The sequence below is a fragment of the Ciona robusta genome, chromosome 3 (genome assembly GCF_009617815.1).
Source record: "Ciona robusta chromosome 3, ASM961781v2".
Lineage (NCBI taxonomy): Eukaryota > Metazoa > Chordata > Ascidiacea > Phlebobranchia > Cionidae > Ciona > Ciona robusta.
This window is the reverse complement of record NC_143237.1, coordinates 634,324-655,891: the sequence shown is the minus strand read 5'-3', so window position 1 is coordinate 655,891 and position 21,568 is coordinate 634,324. Positions and strand designations below refer to the sequence as shown.

Sequence of the window (21,568 nt, the reverse complement as noted above, 5' to 3'; positions counted from 1 at the left end):
CCTTGCTGCAGGATGTGGCTTGTTGTGTTTGTTTATATCGAAAGCATGCGTTTATTAAATGCTGACGTTGTGTTTACATCAGGTGCAGTTATGTTATAGCGATAATAAACAGAAACCAAACTGTATTTTGTTAGTGTTCGCAATATTATAATACAAAGTTAAAATGACACACCCGTTGGATTTATATAACTGGCAATCAAGTGTGGTGTTATGCCTTGTGTCAAAACCGGATTCCGTTGTCATAGAAGTCGAAGTTGACAGAAATGCTATTGGACAAGATATTTTAGACAAGGTTTGTATCTGTGTTAGTTTTATTAAAAAGTTTAAGCATGTCATGTGATTTTTTGACTTATTTTTAACTTCTTATATAGTTATTTTAAGAAATGTTTAGGACTTGTGATTTTAGTTCTTTCTAGGTTAGGGGTTAGGTGTTGATGGTTAGGGGGTTAGTGGTTATAGTGGTTAGTGGTTAGCAAATAAGGTGGGGGGGAAGATTCTTCACTAGCACCGTTGTTTCATTTATTGCAATTTTAGAATATGTTAAAACTTTTGCTTGTACAACTTTTATGTCATAAAATTATATTTATTTATATAATTAATTAAACTTTTTGTGCTAGTATAGACCCCCCCATAACCATTAGCAGATTCAAGAACTACAAATACATAATGACCATGCAAAATAGAATATTGTTACAGTCTAATTTTTACATCAATTTTTATAAAATGCATAAATAACAAAACTAAAGTTCAACTAATTTTATTCTCTATGATTGTATATATATTTATCATTCGCCTAAAATTCCATTATCAGTCTAATATTTTTTAATTATAATTTAAAAATTTAATTTTACATTTTATTCCAGGTATGCGCATCAATTGGGACGATAGAAAAAGATTATTTTGGCCTCCAATTTTACGGCCCAAAACGCGAACCACTCTGGTTGAATCTTCGAAATCGAATCACGAATAAAATCTCCGGTCAATGCCCGTTCCGGCTTCGTCTTCGAGCAAAATATTTTGTTGAACCTCATTACCTCATACAAGAAACCACAAGGTTGGTTGCTCTTTTCCTTTTTAGCAAATTAAGGCATTGTTAACATACAGTCATGGTTGTCATTTACTTCACATGCATCGCACTTAAATTTTACCCAATTTTGATTTTTTGAAATGATTTTAGTTTTTAGTCATTGATTAATGCGGTGAATGCAATATACTTTGGCTGTGCTTGTTTGTATACATACAAAGTTGGGGTGACATGTCACTAATTTAAGAAGTTATTGAAGAAATTGCCTAAAATGTTGACTTTTGCCAGGAATTTGTTCTACTTGCAATTGAAACAAGATTTTTCCGACGGCCGACTTGAAATACCTCTTGAGAAGTTTGCGTACATGTTAGCGCTTGTTGCACAAGTTGAACTTGGCGACCTCTCACACGATTATGCCAATGCTGATGTTTTTGAAGCTTACACGGCACTTTGCCCAAGTGATGACACAGCACAAGCGATGTACAGCGGGGAATTGATAAAGTGAGTATTTCTTTCTATATGCGGCTGTATTTTAGAAAAACATGGTTATCTTTATCTCATATGCTCATGTTGTTACCTTTAATTAGTGCATTTTGCATAAAATATCCAAGGCATACACACCTACCCTGGATATTTATGTTGGGGAGCGAATAAAAACTTTCCATTATTACAAGTTATACTTTTAGTTGGTGCATTGTTAGCAATTAATCTGTTGATTTTAACTTGGTTGTTATGTAATTCTGTATACCATGGTACGCAGGTATTATTACCAAGCTATTAATAACATCTACATAACAATAGTTGTTATTGTTAGCTGGTTCAGTGATTCATATCTCTTGGTGTGTTTATTTGTGGAGCTGTATGTTAATTACTTTCACAAAAACATTCTATTACATATGGTCCTACAGCGAGGCATGCTATGGGACCTGAAATTTAGGCCAAAGTTAGCCCATTACCCCAACACCTAGGAATTTGAGCTAGATTTGCGTGTTGCCCCTAGAATACTTACGTATGTCATTCATACCACCAGTGTAACACAGTATCCTTACTAACTTAATCCAGGTCTCCTGTTCAATTACTTCCATAATAATCAGTAATAACCCTCTGTTCCACCCACAGCGTCCACAACGAACACCTCCAACTACGAGGTTCATCTAAATCCTCGGTCGTCAGTAAATTCCTCGCTGAAGTCACCACCCTACCCACATATGGTACAGAGTGTTACCATATCAAACTAGAAACCAATTCCCCACCCAACACAACAACCAACCAGAGCACAAACAGCCCGACACTGAGCAGGAGGTACCATCTTAATGTGATACTAAGAGTTGGTCCGAGGGGGATCGAGGTTTTGGGTGAGGACAATCAAGAAATTAAAAAGTAAGTCACTTGGTTTTTGTAAAAAAAACTTTCATTCACGCAATAAAATTATAAAAATATCAAAAAATTATAAAAATATCAAAAAATTATAAAAATATCAAAAAATTATATGAAATAGAACTTAAAAGTTGCTTACTGCGCTGTTTATATTGCAAATATAGGCGACGTTTTTTATAAAACGCAGGGGAGGCAAGAGATAATTAAGACTCGCATTTATGTGGATCAAGTTTAACGTATTGGTTTTTGCCACCCCAGCTTTGGCGCCTCTGACTGCAAACTATTATATTTGTGATTCACAAACATGAAGATTAACAAACTGTTTTCAATCCTTAGAATCCCTTTCAAGGCCATCCAGCTTGCCACGCATTCGGGCAAAATGATTGACATTCATATTTACACCGATGATGGTTCAGTTACCACCATGAACTTTAGGACAGTATCGGAAAGCCACAGTAATGCTTTGTACAGGTGGAGTGTTATATCATGTTTGGGTTTTTATGCAATGTGAATCATTTCTCTTTTTTGATAATTTTCTATATGGTAGCAAACTGTTGGTCTTTTTTGTGGGGATTTACAGGTGTCATGTTTTTCAATTTTTGCTGAAATCTGGGGTAACATTGTTAAAATACAGTTACACTTATAGTTGGAAAACATTGGTAACCTCATTAATTAATGTGGTGAATCCAATATACTTTGGCTCTGGCTTGTTTGTATAGGCACCTAACAGCAGGGTAAAATCTGGGGTGACATTGTTAAAATGCAGTTACACTCATAGTTGTCAAACATAGGGAACCTCATTGATTAATATGGTGAATGCAATATACTTTGGCTCTGCTTGTCTGTATAGACACCTAACAGCAGGGTAAAATCTGGTTTGGCATTGTTAAAATACAGTTACACTCATAGTTGTCAAACATAGGGAACCTCATTGAATAATGTGGTGAATGCAATATACTTTGGCTCTGCTTGTCTGTATAGACACCTAACAGCAGGGTAAAATCTGATTTATTTTGATGTAACCCCATGAGCACATTCCATATGGTAACAACTATCATTTTGAATGACATATTGCCCTATTTATAGAAATAACTACGAATTTGTATTTTCATTACTTATATTCATAAACCAATAAATTGCAGAATAATAACTGAGATGTTAGCGTTCTACACCTGGGATACCGTTCATTCATCAGTAATGCATCAACATAGTCTCGACTTCAAAGGTCATTTCTTTGCGTTGTTTCGACCCAATGATTCTGACATGGGTAAGTCAATAAACAACACATGTGTTCTGCCAGAATTTCCATTTGTGGTTGTGTCTTAGTGCAAAAAAAGCTCTGTTTACTAGGGGTTGCTTTGCATGAAAGAAACCTGTTTTACATTTATATTTATCTTTGTTTGTTAGATTTTAAATAAAAAAGAATAAATAAGTTACATACGTGGTAACTTGTAAGCTGGCACGAGGTGTATGAAACAGAACACCCGTGTTAAAACGACTGTCATTGCTCCGCCAAGCGAGTATAAATAAGTTACATTCATAAAAACTCCTTACAAATGTTACAATTATCTAAACCCCTCCTTCTACATACCCAGGCAAGCAATATGTGTTTGACATCCAACGTACATCGCGTGAGGTGTACGACAACGCACGGAGGATTCTTTACCGTAAACAACAACTTGTACAAAACAACCACAACGAGGTCCATGGCTCCTCCCCCCCAAAGTCCTCCAACATCCCAGAAGATGAAGTGGAGGTCCTCCGGGAGCGTTTATCGATGATCAGTGATGCTCTTACATGCCGCGTGTGTTTGGACGCGGAGATCGACAGCGCGTTTGTTCCGTGTGGACACCAAGTATGCTGCAAGTATTGCGCAGCTAGATGCGAGGTAATTAATAATTAGGCTTGTTGTTGTGGTATGGTTTAAACTGCATATGCTCCAAACCTATTGTTATTTAGGTTCATTTCATGAAAAACATTTCCCAGTAAACACGTAGTTGGTTTTGCACTAACATGCAACAAACCACAGAATATAGTGTGGCAAAACAAGCCCATTTGTTGTGTATTATGCTTTTTTGCTGAGGTGCCAAACCTGGGTTGGCGAGAAGGCAGTCCTACCCAGGAATTTTTGCCACTATATTGTTCAGCAATGATTAGAAACAATGAATTGATTTGTTTTAAACTTTTCATGTGTGTAACTATCCCTGCCTCTCCCAACCTACTATATATTTGGTTGTATTTAAAGCAACTAATACAATTCGATTAAGATTTAACTTCTATCAAAAATATGGGCTTTCATGTTTGTTTTTTCATGTTTTGACACTGAACAGAAACCCATGTAATATGCTTATGCTAAAATTTTATGCAATTTTGTTTTTTGTTTTTATGCATTTAAACTATTATGAATTATCTTAAACAGAAATGTCCAATATGTCGTCAACATGTCCAAGAATTCCTCACCGTGTTCCACCCGGTGACGAAGGAATTGGTCAACGGGCGACAAATATCTGAATCAACGCCAGAAAATGTAGAGACAGACAATTTAACTGTAGGGTCTACGGGACAAGAGATACAGATAGAGGTCTAAAGGGTTAAACCTGTGACTATTAAATAGATACTGTGCCACTACTACTACATATTTGGATTCTACTGTGAATACTGGTGTTTTCAATGCACCAATACAAGTCTCTCTGGTGATTTCCACTGTCAGCCAGACAGAATTCATTTCATCATTGCTTTTCTAACGTTTTAACAAACTGGTTTACTTTTGCGACAGGGGCGTATTCACTAATTTCTTAAACTTTATTTTTAAACATTTTTTGGAATCTAAAAAAAAAACGCAGTGAAGCATTTTTTTTACAAATGGGGTGTCCTTACCCCCTAAACACCCCCTGAATACGCCCCTGTTAGCGACCGCTATGAAACCTCCCCTATTGTAAATAGTTACCACGCGTTGATCGCTGGAAACCCTTGTACAAACGTTTATGATGCCCCTGCAATGCAACGTCAATGCCCTACGTTTTCCTTTATTCTTTTACACAATTCCTATCGTTACTTTGTTCATCTTTCGTCCAAGTGTTGGACGCCTTTTCTTTAAAGACTCGCAACTTACTGCGTGGTCTTCTGTTTTCTAAATAAACGATTTACTGGTATATTGGTGTTGTGATTACCTGACATAGTAGGGTTGGGAAGATGGGACACATTTTCATTCTATTTTCTCGTCCCACTTGGTAATAAATAAAGAACATTCAAAGAATTATAAAACCGTATCCCCACGACTCTCATAGACTGCTGTTAGTTGTTTAAAACACGATCAGGATATTTGGATATTATATGTTAAAGGTGTCCCATCTGACCCCACAGTACTATAATAACCACTAGCTTGTCTGTTTCATACATGTCTCCTAATAAGAAAGCATCAATATGTATTAGAATAATAGAGAATACGTCAGCGCATCTTTTATATTTTATTTATCCCCAGTAGTTGGATGCAAATTCTTCATAATTACATTCGTGTCACTCGGATTCGTCTACAAAGTTAAATTATAATTACACAAAACAACAGTAAAGTTAGAACAACCATGAAGATACGCAATGCAATCTACTTACAATCCAACAAGCGCGATAAGTATTCGTTGATATCTGCTGTATCACCCAACCTGTACAAACACAATACTGCAGATATAAAAGGTTGAGGTAAGATGGTCCTAATTCTTTTATTACCCCATTTGGTAGCAGAAAAAAGAATATTAACAGAATTACAGTATAGGGTGGGGAACATTTTCCTTCTATTTTGGGGATGAGACACTTTTTCATTCTATTTTTCTCGTCCCAGTAGAAAACAAAGAACATTCAAGGAATTATAAAACCGTATCCTCGCGACTCCCATAGACCGTTGTTAATTGTTTAAAACAACATCAGGATATTCGGATATTATGTTCTAAAGGTGTCCCATCTTCTCCCACAGTACTTACAACCCTATCCTCACCACTTTAAAAGAGCGTTGTTGGCGTTTAACATACAATTACGTAATACGGTATGTTGCGTGCGAAAGGTATCCCATATTACCCCACATACTCAAACATGGGCCATCTTACCCCACACTACCATACTGCAACTTACCTGCTCCAATCTATTATCGACACAACTCTTTGTCCACTTACACCAACGTTCCTATAAGACAAGTGAGCAACAAACATTCTATACTTCTATAATATACAATAGCGAAGATTAAATTAAATAAAGCAATGAAAAGAGGGGATTGTTTAGCAAATCGAGTCGTTTAAAACACGCTGTGGTTAAAAATACTTAAATAAAAGTGTAGTTGCTAAAGCAAACACTAATTTATTTATAAAAAAAGTAAACATTTCACAAACTAAGATTTACCGTTTCGCTAAATCTCTTGCATTGTAGCTCTCTGTAGTTGACATGAAGTCACACACAAGTATAAGCGCGACGACGAGGTAGATACGTTTCATTTCTATACAACAGGTCCTATAGCAGAGAATGTGTCTTACCAAGCTTTATATGCTTGTCTCTCTAACTAAATTCGAATGATTAAAGCTTATAGCAGTTATAATATAAGGCCTATACTCGGTATATTTGGAGCTGGAATCTTATATTTGCATGTAACCCGTTTCCACAGCGCAGGATAGCGTTATAAACGTAGGGATATAGCGTAGGCTAATACCAGGAAACCCGGGAAAACGTGGGAGTATATGAAAGAGCAAAGCGTTTTAACCACCCCGACCCCGCGTTTCCCATTTGGTAGGTGTCTGATTAAGAGAGATCTTTTGGGTTTCTAAAATACATTCGTTGTTCTATAAGTGGTAAATCGTATGAGCGAGTACGAGGGGTATGAAACAGAACACCCGTGTTATAACCACTGTCGTCACCAGTCATACAAGGATAAATAAGTTACATTGATTTAAGTAACCAGATATTGAAAGACATACTTTACTTCATCTACAGTTGTCCCGAATTTCTAATCCCAATTGAAACTAAAATAGAAAAACACAGAAAATTTAAGTTTTATTTAATATATTAAATCACCCAGAACACACAAATAAGAAACAAAATATAGTTTAAACTTACCCGCAGTTTTGTTATATTAAATTCAATACAGATTCAGGATAATCTGTTTTCTGCTCCCCTAATAAGCACCACCACGCTATTTGATAATTCTCGCGGCAAAATTGGATCTACATCATGGCGCCCTCTATAACAGGCCTGGACACCGTCGGCGCCTCTCTCGAAACTGGAGGCGGATGGTTTTGCAGCGCTTGTACGAATTGTAGACAGTTTTAATGAGTTATTTGACGAATTATCGCATTAGATAGTGTTTGCTCTAAGTTCTAGCAGTTAGTACACTATAAATGCTTTGTTTTTTTTATTTAGCTTGCGTGTATTATGTTTATGATTGACCACCAGTGTAAAATCTTAACTGAAGCTATGTTTGTTTAAGACACACAAGCGTTTTAGCAAAACTTTTCTAACTATAAATATTCTCTGAACTACAAGACCTACCACTTCCCAGTTTATTTTTGAATTTAAATAGACTGCTTGCTTTTCGAAATCCCTTTTTGGCATTTGTTTTTTGTCATATAATCCTAATACTGATCTCAAGAAGGGACCCCTGTCCTGCTCTATCAAAAAAAACTTGAGAAATGATGTATTAGGTAGAATAGCAGGACAGATTGACACAGTCGAGGCATAAGGCTAATCATAGTTAAAGATAACTTTTCCCTTCTTAAACTGTTGAGTTGCATCAAGTCACATAAATTTAGAAATTGTCATTTGAGTTTATTTTTGGTTACATTGTAATTAAAAAAAACACATTTACATTTGTACAATAAAAAGATGAGTCAAATTAAAAAGAAATGCTATCCCTTTTGTGGTTTGTATATGCTGGTAAAGGCAATGTCAGTTTTGAAACAGGTTACATGTATAACAAAATCCTTGTATGCAAGATATAGTGGGAAACTAGGAAATCATGTGTATGGCTCAATGGCTGGTTATGTGACAGGTTGTACAAGTGGAAATGAACTAAGATGCAGATGATAAAACACCAATTTTCTGTTTACCACATGTAACCAATAGAGGTCAAGATGGCTGCAGTCCATTCCCAGGAACAACATATTGTGTGTCCACAAAAGTTTGTTTCCAACCGCTTAAACAAATATTCCTTCCCTGCTTCCATTGTTTCATTTGTAATTTTGTCATCATCCAGTCCAGGAAGATATATCTAGTGTACCTTTATTTGCCATCAAAATTTAAAAGGATTTTCATCATGAATGTTTTTATCTTGCCTTTACAATTATGATTTCTTCTTTGGCTGGACAGATAGCCAAGAATAGCACAGGGAGTTTATTATCCTGTTAATGTTGTGGCAAGCCGCCAAGCCGTACATGCTTCTCACAGACTACAGAAATTCAAATGCAACTGCTTATTTAGTTGGTAAGCTTGTGTATTGTGGTGAGCCACTTGCCGGGGCATTTGATTAATTTTCATCTTCAAGAGCATCATATAAAAGCTCCCCAGTACGAAAACACTGACCAGAATGACTTCCAAGATTGACAACACTGATGACTTGACATTCTTAGGTGAAATATCCAAACATTGGAATCAAGGCAAAGAAATGTGATCTGTCCAGCTGGCGTAATGTGTATGCAATATGCACCTTGACTGTTTCCTGTAACCCCTGTATGACAATGCTTGCATTTTTCAATAATGCTAAGAGACTTTTTCCTGTGACAATGCAGAGAAACTTTGCCTTGCTGTTTAATGTTATTCTCGTGTGTATACTTCTTCTTGCATTTTGAATTCTCGCCATTTTTATAAGCCCTTCCAATGCTGTATGGGCTGGCAGTTGGGCCTTGTAATGCCTTTGCAGTTCTCACTGTTATCTGTAGCGTGATGTCGTTTTGTCGAATAAACTGGGTTGTAACCTGGACTTGTCATAGAGTCATTACTTTTCTGCTGGAGTTGGATTTCTGTTGAGCGAGGTGGGAGTTATGCAATCTGTACGCCAATGCACAAACGGTCGAAACCGTTTTTATGACTATTTCTTGCTGCTTCTTTACCACACCCCCAATAGTTTTAGCCATAATGTTAAAATACATTTGGAGGGCCACAGATTTTGATAAAGATGATTCCAGTGTGTAAGTTAACACAAGGGTTTCAATATTTTTCAACATGTAAGTGACCATTACAGTTTTAAAATAAATATTCCTCACTGTCACATACTCAGCAACATTCTTTAAATAGATGGTGTAAGTCAATTACACCTCATTTAGGTAAAGAACCTGCAAAAAAGATCCATAAAATGACTTAAGTCCATTTTTGAGTGGTATGTAGGCTACATTTTAAGAAATCTTTGAATTTTGCAGTTTTAAAACACAGTGCAGCAGCAGAGCATGTATAATATAACTCCTGGCGATAGACCTTACTTATTCAAAAAACCTTATGATTGCATTAGGATTAACCTCATGGGTGCGATTGGAAAATCTTACACCGGCGGCCATTCGTTACCGTACTTAAACACAACTATAAATAACCACTTGTCTACTTTATACACATAATACGCGTAAACTGAATAATAAATTAAACTTTCATACTGTATTAACTGCTAAAACCACAAGCAAATACTATCTAATGCGATAATTCGTCAAATAACTCATCAAAACTGTCTACAATTCGTACAAGCGCTGCAAAACCATCCGCCTCCAGTTTCGAGAGAGGCGCCGACGGTGTCCAGGCCTGTTATAGAGGGCGCCATGATCTACATATAAACGTGGTTTGCGCTGTAGCTGTCGTACCAGTTTGGTTGTATGTGGTTACTGTACGGTTAATGTTTTGCGAGTATTGTGGAGCAGAAAAGTATAAGCACGGAAAAACAATAAAACAATATAAAACATGGGAGAAAAGGTTCGTAATTTTCCGTGGTTTGTTTTTTCTTTTTAATATTATAAATGCTCGCGAATTTACTGTATTAAAAGTAATGATATAAATCAAAATGTAACTTATTTACATTCGCAGGGCACAGGTAACGGCCGTCGTTATAATATGGGTGTTCTGTTTTATACACCTTGTTTCCGCTTACGAGTTGCCACGTATGTAACTTTGTGGGTAAAATGTTTTTACATTGTGTTATAATACTGCACTCTTTTAGTGCTGAATTTTAATACTTTGTGTAGTAGTTAATGCACAGTAAATGTCTTTGTTTTTATACGTAAACCTTGATTTACAGGAAGAACCAATCGAACTTGAAGAATGCGATTTAGAGAAAGGGGAAAAAGTTAAATTGAATGAAGAAGTTGAACCTGAGGTGGCTTCGCAGAAAAATGGGAGAAGTTGTATAGGGTGAAAATTTTATTCTTGTTTCAAAACGAAAATGTTTCTCCCTGTTGTTAAGAATGGTGCTGCTGATATACCTTGATATTGTGGCTAAATTGCCCATCGTGTGTTTGTAAGAATTCAAGTTCCATACGTGGTAACTCGTAAGAGGGCACGAGGTGTATGAAACAGAACACCCATGTTATAACGACTGTTGTTGTAAACAGTTTTCTAAATGCCTGGGAAATGTTATTGAATCTAACAGTCACAGATACACATTGTTTTCAGGATTCTTTTGATCCCCGTCCTATTTCTAAAATCATTTTACTCTGAAAGGAAAACTGTCTTCAAATATATTTTCCTTGGCTTGTTGCTTACAGGTAAGAAGTGATTTAAATGTTTCTTAAGTATTGGATTCACGAGGTGTCTTTCAAACATGCACGAACAACGTGAACATAACTGCGTGTTATTGACCATCAAAATTGTTTTGTACCGATGAAGCCTCTAGTGGCCAGCTCCTAGTTGTGGCATCTTTTGGTATTCTAAGTGATAAAAAGAAGTAGCTGTTTGCGTGTATTTTGGATTTTCATTAACTTAAAAGTTAGTTATTTCTTTTACAGGAATAATATATTTTTGCTGTATATGTTCGAGTAAAATATTTATGTATTCTGTGCTGTATAATTTATGTTTGAAAACAAAATAATATTGTCTATAATATATTGTATATATTCATTATAACCAATAGTTATAGCTTATGGGACTAAAAATCTGGCCATAATGGTTATAATCAATATAATGGAGCAACATATCAAATATTTACTCCTTGTTGTAGTAACTGCTTTTCAAATTTAATTTCAATATTATGCTCTTTCTTCCACTTAAATGTAAACATATTTTTAACTGTAAGCGTGTTTTAACTTCTTTGTTCTTTCGCTATATCCTGTCTTTTCATTTAAATATTTTTTTAACTTTCGCTACTGTAATCAAAATGACAAATAAAGTTAATATTAATATTATATTATTACCCCTACAGGTTACATGGTGTATTTCATCATAGCCATAGCTAGAGACCCCCTCGCTGCTAAACCTCTCATCATACTAACACTGGTTATTCTGTTTCTTGTTTTGTACGAGTTGAGGTTCAAGAAGTTATTCTTGTTATTCTTTAAACAAATCAAATCAAAGGTTCATATTAAAAAGGAAACCAAGAACAAGATCGCACGGTGGGTTTTAATATTAGCATTTATGGTTTTAGGGTGGTTAGTAATAGTAGGACAATGCATAGTTCCATTACTTTTAATACACGTAAGGTACACCCGCACCTAATTTCAATACTTTGGTGCAAAATGTGGCAAATTTATAGCTTATATAAGTCTGGTTTAAATTTAAAATTGTGAAGTACTGTCGAAATATATTTTTTCTTCGCTGATTTGTTTCAACTTTATGCTATCCAGGCATACTACTTCTTTTTTATTTAGTTTTGGAAGGTTTACTTGTAGTATTGTGTGAACAAACCATTCCTTTGTTGTCTGTAACAATCAACATAGCTATAAAAATATTTAATGGAGGTAAATTTATATATTTTTTCGAAAAAATGTTTGCTAAGGTAAACAAAAGCTGTTTTATGCCTTCCCACAAAAGGAAAACACAAACAAAACCTAACAAGTTCATTTAAACCCATTGCCAAAGTCACCACTTTTGCTGGCAGTTGGACTACTTGGTGTTTATACGACTCTGATAATCAATAACCATATAGTTGTTCTCTGTTTGCCACCACGTAATATAATACCTAACAATCACCTAACTTATAAATAAATATGTTTTAGGTTTCTGCCATATGTTCAGATCTTGATATGTGTTGCTTTCTGTATATGGTTGTTGGTTGATATGATTATAAGGAATCCAAGCACTCTCATATCAGTTGTTGGGTTCATTGTAATACTGGTGGTTTGTATATGTGCTTCTACGCAACCAAAATGTGTAAGTACTCGTTCTATAAATGTATATGTACTTCGCTATTTCTATTCAATATGGGTGAGGTCCTACAGTGAGGCATGTCATGGGACCTGGGATTTACGCCAGAGTTGGCACATCACCCCAACATTGTATATGCATATGTCTATACTACATTATTTCTGTTCCATTTGGGTGAGGTTCTATAGTGAGACATGATATGGGAGCTCAGAGTTGGGCCATTATTGGAACATACAGAGTGCAACAACTTATTAGTGACCACTGGGTTGTAGCAATGTTCGTTAAGTGTCTTGCGCAACGACGATATAAGCGTCAAACTGGCTATCTTTGCATTGTTTCTACAATTACATTGGAAACTACATTACCACTGTTTTACTACAGTATGCTGTATTACATATACCCATGTTTGATGTTTCAGTTTATTACATATATATCCGCTCATTATTGCTTGCCACATATTTAATAAAAATTGTTGTTTCCTGCTACGTGGTGTTGCAATCTAAACCACATCCACACTGATAAAACTAATGGAAACCACTGTTTGAACGATCAATGAGAATGAGATTGTAGCGTCTGTTGCAATGTATACTGCTTTCTCATTGGTCTAAACTGGGAAGCTAAAAGCCAGTCATCACTCCCAAAGTCCCCAACCTTATACATTTGACTTACACTTCTAGCTTAGTGTCATGTATGTCTATGGGTTATGGCTTTAACTTAATGTCTTTTATCTCAATGTTATCATATATAGTGTGGATGTAATGTTAGGGGTTCGTTTTATAGAATGCATGTCAAATTTTGAAGAGGAGGGTAATTATATGTTTTGCTAAAAAATTAAAAAAGTGGCGCCTAGACCTAATCTATATATACTTGATGCAGATCAACTGGCGACCAGTTGTTTGGGGGATTATTCTTCAATTTATCCTTGGGCTCGTAGTTCTACGCACCAGTGCTGGGTACACTGCTATTAAGTTCATTGGGGACCAGATTGCTACTTTCATGAAATACACTGATAGTGGATCGACGTTTGTGTTCGGATATCTACCAAGCGATCATATCTTCGCTTTCAAGGTTTGAGATTGTATCCTTATGTTGTGAGGATTCTAATTATTAACAACTGCTTTGGCCTTTATGATAAGCGCCTAACATGGGGATGCATGCATACCCTGTATACCCATGTTAGGCGCCTATAATTACATTCATTTAACTTATTTATCCTGGCATGGCGGGAAAACAACCGTCGTTATTACACAGATTTCATACACGTCTGTTTTGCTTATTATATAGTAGACACCAACTATGATGTAACCGAAAAGGTGTTTTTATTAATTTCCACATTCACAATGTCAATATTAGGAATAAGGCCAACATTTTTGTCAGCCATACAAAAAAATACATAAGCCAACAACTGTCGCTGCTAGGGATGCACATTACAGAATTTCGAATCTGTAAGATTCGAATCCTTTTGTATTCGAATCTAATTACGGGATTCGGTATTCTTATTAATGACATCATCATGCGTCATCTCATACACTATATTAAGAATTTTTAAAAGTTAATATTTTTGAAAAAAAAATATTTTTGTGTTTGTGGGACTTTCGAGAGTAAACGTTTTGCAACGTCTTTTCATAGCCTGCTATACGTTTTATGACGCAAAAACTACCCAATAGTACAATTTTGATCATTTTACAGCTCATTATCAAACAAGACTAATATGAGAGACTCAATAAACTGACTTATGTGGGTAAAAATATTTTTTCCTATAAATAAAAAAAGATTCGAAATTCTAGATTCGGAATTCTAGATTCGAAATAAAGTATTCTAGGATATCCTAGAATACCTAATTATTCTGTAATGTGCATCCCTAGTCGCTGCCCTGTGAGGGTAAATACATTCATTCATTTATCAACACCTATTTTTACCGTACAAACTAATATATTTCCACCCACAGGTTCTTCCCATGATCGTGTTCTTCAGCATGGTAACCAACATGTTGTTTTACGTTGGTTTAATGCAATGGTTCATCGCAAAACTTGCGTATCTCACCCAAATCACATTGGGAACATCTGCCATTGAATCTGCAGTGGCGATCGCAAATATATTTGTGGGAATGGTATGTCAGAAGTTGGGTTTTTAACTGTTTATTTTAAATAATGATTTATGTGAAGTTGTGATGTGGCAATTAATAAGTTTTGTATTTATATAAATATAATATATATCAGACAGCACATATAAATATATATGAGAAAAATGAATATATGTTGTCCGACATATAAGTCCTGAAGAGATATTCTGGCATTTTTTTTTCTAATCTTGAAGGGTCATTTATATTTTCCATTCATATTACTACTGTTTTGGTTAAAAGAATACTCATTATCTTTCTTAAGATTTTCTGCCTCTGTTTTACCGTACCTTAATATACAGCCTAAAAGAAAAAACAAACAAATACCTTAGATTTTATTTATTTAATGTTTTTTTACTTAAAAAATGTTTTTATAGTAATATATATAATATATTCGCTATAATATTGTAAAATTACATATATTACAATTCAATTTAAATTTATCTTAAACTAACCAGACAGAAGCGCCCTTGATAGTACGTCCGTACCTTCCTGAGTTAACCAAAGCTGAGATTCACTCCGTTCTCACCACTGGGCTCGCTTCAATCTCATTCTCCGTGTTTGGGGTCTACATTGGGTTCGGGGTAAGTGGTGTTTTGTTGAATTTAACTTTTTATTATTTTTTTTATTTTTGATTATAAAATTATGAAATTGTCAAATAATTTTTTGGAAATCTTTACTTAAAGCAGAAGTTTTGGTGCTGTTACCACCATGCATAGCATTGATAAAATATAGGTAAATAGCTTTTCTGGTAAACAACATGAGTTTTATTATTCTAACAATTCAAAATTTGCTAAAATTTTATCCCCAATATCACTTATGTATGCAGCTAGAAAAATAGAGGGATGGGGGGTTAAAAAAACTGTTTTATTTAATATTTTTAATTTTTTTTTAATAAAAAGTGGGGGGGTCGTGCCCTTCGAAATCCCCCCCAGCTGTGCAACTGCATGCGCTCCCAACATTCCCCTGCATCAGAGGTTGATGTTAACTCGTGAGCTAACACGAGGTGTATGAAACAGAACACCCGTGTTATAACGACTGTCCTTGCGCCGCCACACGAGGATAAATAAGTTTCATACAATTAAGATAGAACTCATATCAGATGCCTTGAACAATTGTTGATATTTACCACAGGTTGATGGTGTCCATCTGCTCACAGCATGTGTAATGTCGGCACCAGCAGGATTAGTAGTATCTAGGTTGTTGTATCCTGAGGTGGAGAAATCTAAGTTCATGAACACGGGATCCCTTGCTCTGTCTGCGGGGTAAGATGGTTTTATTCAATTTAATAAACCCTCAAGTGTATAAGGTTTTAGTTTGAGAATGCTTGATTCTATTTGGATTTGGGCTATTTCGGGTGAAATATATTTATCTGCTATAGAAAACTCTTTTTTTTGTCTGTTTCGTATTTTTTCTGTGTGTAAAACCTGAGTCCCGACAAACAATAAATTAAATTAGTTTTTATACGATTGTGTTTTTAACTATGCCCCGACTCTCCTGTGTTTTCAAACGTTTGGTGCATATGATGACACAGTTAATATTGTTGAACTTGTAGAACAAACCGCAACATAGTGGAAGCAGCAGCAGCTGGAGCTTCCATGTCAATCAAACTCGTCGCAAATATCGGAGCAAATTTGATCGCTTTCCTTGCGTTGCTTGCTTTTATTAACGCAACGTTGCACTGGTTTGGGGCGTTTGTTGGAATCCCTCAGCTGTCTTTTGAGGTGGGGGTTGTGTTATGTGTGAGGTTCTATTCTATATGGGTGAGGTTTTACAGTGAGGCACGCGATGGGACCTGGGACCTGGGATTTAGGCTAGAGTTGGCCCATTACCTCAACATTGTATATGCACATTTTATTCTATATGGGTGAGGTCCTACAGTGAGGACTTATAGAATAGATCTTTACTTATATATTCCTTAATGTTTAAATTTGTATATTTATTAAAAACGTTTATTACAAAACGTTTATTATACCTGGTAACAACAACAGCAAAACATTCATTCACCACCAGGTAATCTGCAGCTACCTTTTCATGCCCGTGGCTTTCCTGATGGGAGCAGATTGGGAAGATTGTTTCCTCGTTGGTCAGTTATTTGGTATGAAGACTTTCCTTAATGAGTTTATCGCATACGAAGCGATGAAACCATTTATCAACAACAGATTGAACCAAAATGTTGTCCCCAAGTTTATCAATGGAACCATACAGTATATGTCGGTATGTATGGTGTTCTATATGTATGTTGTGGTATATAGGTGCCGAACTTTTAAAAGCTAGGGTACACATAATTTTAAAAGTAAAAGTTAATGTCGGTGAAATCATGAACATTTTTGTTCTTGTCACAATATTAGCTTTCATTTGAAAAATAGACCGATCATTGCACTATCACCACTGTATAGTGTTTGTTTCAAACCTGTTTGTAAGATTTTAAATTGTTAATCCATGTATAGTGGATTAGTGGGTACTCCAGTTATTTTCAAGTAATATAGACACCCATGTTAGATGCCTATGGATATTGTATATGGGTGAAGTTAGTTGGATTTAGCAATTAGGGAGACATCACCCTAAAAATTATTAATCTTTCAACCTCTCCTCTGGTGTGAAAAACATAGTGTATTTCTTTCTTCCCTAATAAAGTCTAGTAGGATGGCAGACGAAATATTGGAAATACACCATGCGTTTAATACCAGATAAGCCGTTAAAAGATTATTACCATTATGGTAGCAGAAGTAACAGAATAACCTAAAACTGGTTATAAATCAAATTTATTTTGCAAAATCCCCAATTAAGTGTTCAAGGATGGTCATGCAGTTTTATTTTTTGAATAACGCGTTTACTTGAAATTTTTTTTTTTTAAGTTTATAGTTTTTTTTTAAAAACTTTAATCGGCTTGTTGGTTCACAGGAGAGATCGGAGATGGTGGCCATCCATGCATTGTGTGGATTCTGTAATGTCAGTTCACTTGGTATTATTATTGGTGGTTTAAGTAAGTGGCTTGTTTATTTTTTAATTTTATTCTATTTTGCTTTTGCTATCAGGCTTAATTAATGTGATATAAGACTTTTTGGCTCCTCCATAAAAACGTTTTTTTCCTAATGTTTGGTTTGCTATATTTAGCATGACTTTATCAGGGTTTAACACTACAATACTGAGTATGAGATAACAATAAAACAAAGGTAAAACGTCTTGCCGAAGGGCAAATGAAAAGTTAGAATAAAAATAACGTTGTTATACCAGAGGACCCAAAAGGTTTATTTTAAGTTTTTAAGTGATACTTAGATCGTGCTGATTTTGTTTAGGAAGCAATTGCCTATTTCATGATTCTTTAACTTCTAAAGTTAATTTGTATTTCAACCCCAGGTGTTCTGATGCCAAACAAAAAGAAAGATTTAGCCGAGATGTCGGTGCGAGCCCTTATGGGTGGGATGATTGCTTGTTGTATGACGGCTTCTATATCAGGTTAGCTAGGTTTAATATAATGGATTGTCTAAATTGTCAGCCATACAACAAAAACAATCACCCACAAAGTTACATACGTGGTAGCTCGTAAGTGGGCACGAGGTGTATGAAACAAAACACTAGTGTTATAACGACTGTTAATGCAATTAATACAATTAAATTTTGACCACTTACTACTAAAGCCAATACGCCCACAATAATAACGATGTCGCGGAAATCTGGTTCCCATTGGCTGCTTATAACTTATTTTTTTGAGAAATCGAAAACTCTGGTTCCGACTAAGAATAACAGTTAATTGTTGGATGCAACATATTTTGTACATTTCTTTTTAAAGATTTACCTTCTTGATAAAAAATTGATGCTGTATTTTACCTTAAATTATACATTATGACGTATGACCATCAGTGACCTCTACCGTTAACACGTCATCAACAACGAAAAAAGACGATAAAACATAAATTTTCACATTAGATAAAATAAACTATCCAAAAACATGTATATATTCAAGTAATCTTCGTTCGAAACCAGATTTATAGATTTTTGATAAAAATGTCCCGTGTCTGCGCATGCGCAGTAGCCGATGGGAACCAGATTTCCGCGACAACGGCGCCAAGCCTCGAACCTGCAACCTTTGGTTATAGGAAAAAGCCTAACTTCCAGCCATGCCCCACTAAAACTTAATATTTTACATCCCACCACCCACCACCAAACTTTGTTTTACAGGAATGTTATTTGTTGAACCCATCTTGGCATCTACTTCCAACGTGACAGCCACCCCTTCACCATGAAGTTACAAACATATCTTTACCTTCCCTGCTTAGTGGTTCCCTACACTTCTTCTACACACCGTCATACACAACTTTTTATACTTTCCTACTTTGCTTGAAGCATTGTGTACATAAGTCCACTGCCATTATTCCAATCATGTAGCATCTGATACACAAGTGCCTTAGATATCAAGACAACTCCTTTGAGTATTCTTTGTTTTCTACAAAATGGGACAACAAAAAAAATTCAAAACATGGCCCATCTTACCCCAACCTACTGTATTGCACCAGATAGTATTTGCAATGTATTGAAACAACAACTGCTGGCTTCATTTGGAAAATCTTTAACTTGCAGTCTTCTACATTCCTTATCTTGTTACTCAATGAAGCATCCATGGTTTGTTACGAATATATATAGAAATAGTTTGCTTCCTGAAATGAACCTACAACGAGGAAATTGATGCTTATGTTTGAAGCCGACCCCACGATGCCTCTCAAGATTTAGTTCTTACTTTGCGAAGACGTTCTGTGTGTTTGAATGAAACTACAATGTACATGGAAAGAGTATCAACCCAAGCTGAAGTATTTATCTCGTCATCCCTGGAAGCCAAACCTGCTATACAGCTCCCTGTTGCTTAAAACTTTTCCACATCTGTTTAAAACCTTTGTTATTCTGCCGGTCATTTCGTTCACATTCATCCACAGTTCCCCTTTTTATAATTTATTGTGTGCTTCTCTTTCATACAAGCAACACTAGGATGTCCCCCCACTCTTACTGGCCCTGTTACATATTTTAAACCATTAACCAGCTGAACCATCCATTCCTTCAACATGAAGCCTCATACGTGTCCTTTGATCTTCCGTTCCATTTTCATTTAACTACAACCCACTTCGCCCCCTCATTTTATTTTACTGCGTTCTTCTCTCCCAGACAAGTCTTGCAAGATATCTCTTTCTCTTACTGGTAGTTTCACATAATGAACCATCCAGCAATTCTTTAAATCTCATCTTCATGACCCTTTGCCCGTCACCATGTTCCTCCCCTACTTTAATGTTGTGTTTGTGGATGTGCGGAGTCTTTTGTTTTTCCGCTGCTAGTCCCTGCACGTTTTAATGCGACGACAAATCTCCATCTTTGTTTTATACCAGCTCTGGTTTCCCTTTCAGACTCTTAGACCAACACAACGATATATTTCCACCTTTCCCCTTTTACATATTAAACCATTAACCAGGTAAAACCACCCAGAAATTCAGCATGAAGTCAAATACATTGCCCTTTGGTCGGTACCATGTTAATCCAGAAAGCCAAACTACTCTGCCTGTCAGGACTCTTACTGCTCATTTTGTTAACTGTTCTGTTTATACCACTGCTGTTAAGTTCATTCATGAAGCATCTTAGAAAAGTTACTTGAATGTAACTACCACCACTCCAACCTATGAGAAGATTCTCTAACAGTATGTTGGAAACCAAACTACACAATGCCTCTGGAAATTTCTTTGAAAAATAAATTGTTGTTCTGTTTATAACTCTGCTATATATTGAAGCATCTTGCACACAAGTTCCGTGAAGATAAAAGCTTTTAGTGTTACTGTAACTGTTAAGCAGACCATGTAATGGAAAGATACATGATATACATCTCTTGCTGGTTCATCCCGTTAAGCCTGATTAATCTTTGAATCTTCCAAGAATTCACCATGGAACCCCTTGACATGAACCTACCACATCATTAGAACCCTGTGGGCTCACCCATGTAAATTGTTCTGTAGTTCTTACTTTCTTATCCCTGGATTTCAAACTACAGTTGCTGTTATGCTCGTGAAAGGGCCCTTTAATCTCTACCTATGTTCAGGAAAATTATCCGAAACCACTTTAAAGGGCCCTGTTGTATGAAGCCTTTCGTTTTTTTGCTTGTTCTGTTCGTTCTAGTGTGTTGGTTCGTCGTTTTTTTGCTTGTTCTGTTCGTTCTAGTGTGTTGGTTCGTAGCCTTGCTGTGTCAGGATTGCTTTACTTGTTCAATATGTTCCATAATTGAATGTATAAAGAGACAAACAACTTTGAATGAATGGATTGTATCTGATTGTTGCTTTGGTATGTTAGTTTTATTTATCTGCAAGTATTGCATCAGTTATCCCATCGACAGTAGGTTACAACAGAATTTGATATATTACTGCGTTGTAGGATGGATATCATTGATTAGACAATGATATTCCATATTTTTTAATCCTGTTTTAATAATTAGCAAAAACGACATGGGAGGATTCAGTTTTACATATTCTTTTTTTTGCAACCAAATTGGGATGATAAAGTAGAATTAAACATTAGGCTTCCCAACCAACTAAATATTATTTTATCCCGGAGGTATTTGTTTATTCACTTAATAGCAGACTAGTGTTAGTATCCAGGGTAGCGAGAATACAGTTATATAATTCTGTAACTGTTCTTTATTTACTACCAAATGGGACGGGAAAAAAATGAAAACGGTTCCGTGTGGAGTGTGCCCCAATGATTATGGA

The 21,568-nt window shown here is 35.7% G+C and overlaps 2 protein-coding genes and 1 long non-coding RNA gene across 3 annotated transcripts; 2 read left to right on the top strand and 1 right to left on the bottom strand.

Annotated features, from left to right (window-relative positions):
• The first annotated feature begins 15 nt into the window (after positions 1 to 15).
• On the top strand, positions 16 to 5,553 carry LOC149737413 (E3 ubiquitin-protein ligase MYLIP-like). The gene is made up of 8 exons (XM_089874195.1): positions 16 to 292; positions 864 to 1,054; positions 1,313 to 1,525; positions 2,144 to 2,404; positions 2,738 to 2,872; positions 3,544 to 3,668; positions 3,997 to 4,289; positions 4,821 to 5,553. Exons 1-8 carry the CDS (start codon positions 164 to 166, stop codon positions 4,986 to 4,988), a joined length of 1,515 nt encoding a protein of 504 aa, XP_089730321.1. The 5' UTR covers positions 16 to 163; the 3' UTR covers positions 4,989 to 5,553.
• Positions 5,554 to 5,867: 314 nt separating this feature from the next.
• LOC149737412 (uncharacterized) lies at positions 5,868 to 7,059 on the bottom strand. Its single transcript, XR_016384570.1, has 4 exons — positions 6,788 to 7,059; positions 6,524 to 6,574; positions 6,011 to 6,060; positions 5,868 to 5,931 (listed from the first exon to the last, which is right to left on the bottom strand). It is a non-coding gene; the product is annotated as an uncharacterized LOC149737412 (long non-coding RNA).
• A 1,179-nt stretch (positions 7,060 to 8,238) lies between these two features.
• Positions 8,239 to 21,114, top strand: LOC149737411 (solute carrier family 28 member 3-like). Its single transcript, XM_089874193.1, has 15 exons — positions 8,239 to 8,857; positions 8,919 to 10,327; positions 10,650 to 10,762; positions 11,024 to 11,115; positions 11,769 to 11,958; positions 12,562 to 12,715; positions 13,586 to 13,777; positions 14,658 to 14,819; positions 15,287 to 15,412; positions 15,963 to 16,093; positions 16,384 to 16,552; positions 16,842 to 17,045; positions 17,733 to 17,814; positions 18,189 to 18,287; positions 19,011 to 21,114. Exons 2-15 carry the CDS (start codon positions 10,316 to 10,318, stop codon positions 19,073 to 19,075), a joined length of 1,791 nt encoding a protein of 596 aa, XP_089730319.1. The 5' UTR covers positions 8,239 to 8,857; positions 8,919 to 10,315; the 3' UTR covers positions 19,076 to 21,114.
• The last annotated feature ends 454 nt before the right edge of the window (positions 21,115 to 21,568 follow it).

Excerpts from the sequence above, each read along its gene's own strand:
- LOC149737413 (XM_089874195.1), top strand. The coding sequence starts at position 164 with ATGACACACCCGTTGGATTTATATAACTGGCAATCAAGTGTGGTGTTA. Across the intron at positions 293-863 it reads GACAAGATATTTTAGACAAG|GTATGCGCATCAATTGGGAC; the intron begins GTTTGTATCTGT and ends ATTTTATTCCAG. Across the intron at positions 2,405-2,737 it reads GACAATCAAGAAATTAAAAA|AATCCCTTTCAAGGCCATCC; the intron begins GTAAGTCACTTG and ends TTCAATCCTTAG.
- LOC149737411 (XM_089874193.1), top strand. Across the intron at positions 13,778-14,657 it reads ATCATATCTTCGCTTTCAAG|GTTCTTCCCATGATCGTGTT; the intron begins GTTTGAGATTGT and ends TTCCACCCACAG. Across the intron at positions 15,413-15,962 it reads GGGTCTACATTGGGTTCGGG|GTTGATGGTGTCCATCTGCT; the intron begins GTAAGTGGTGTT and ends TATTTACCACAG.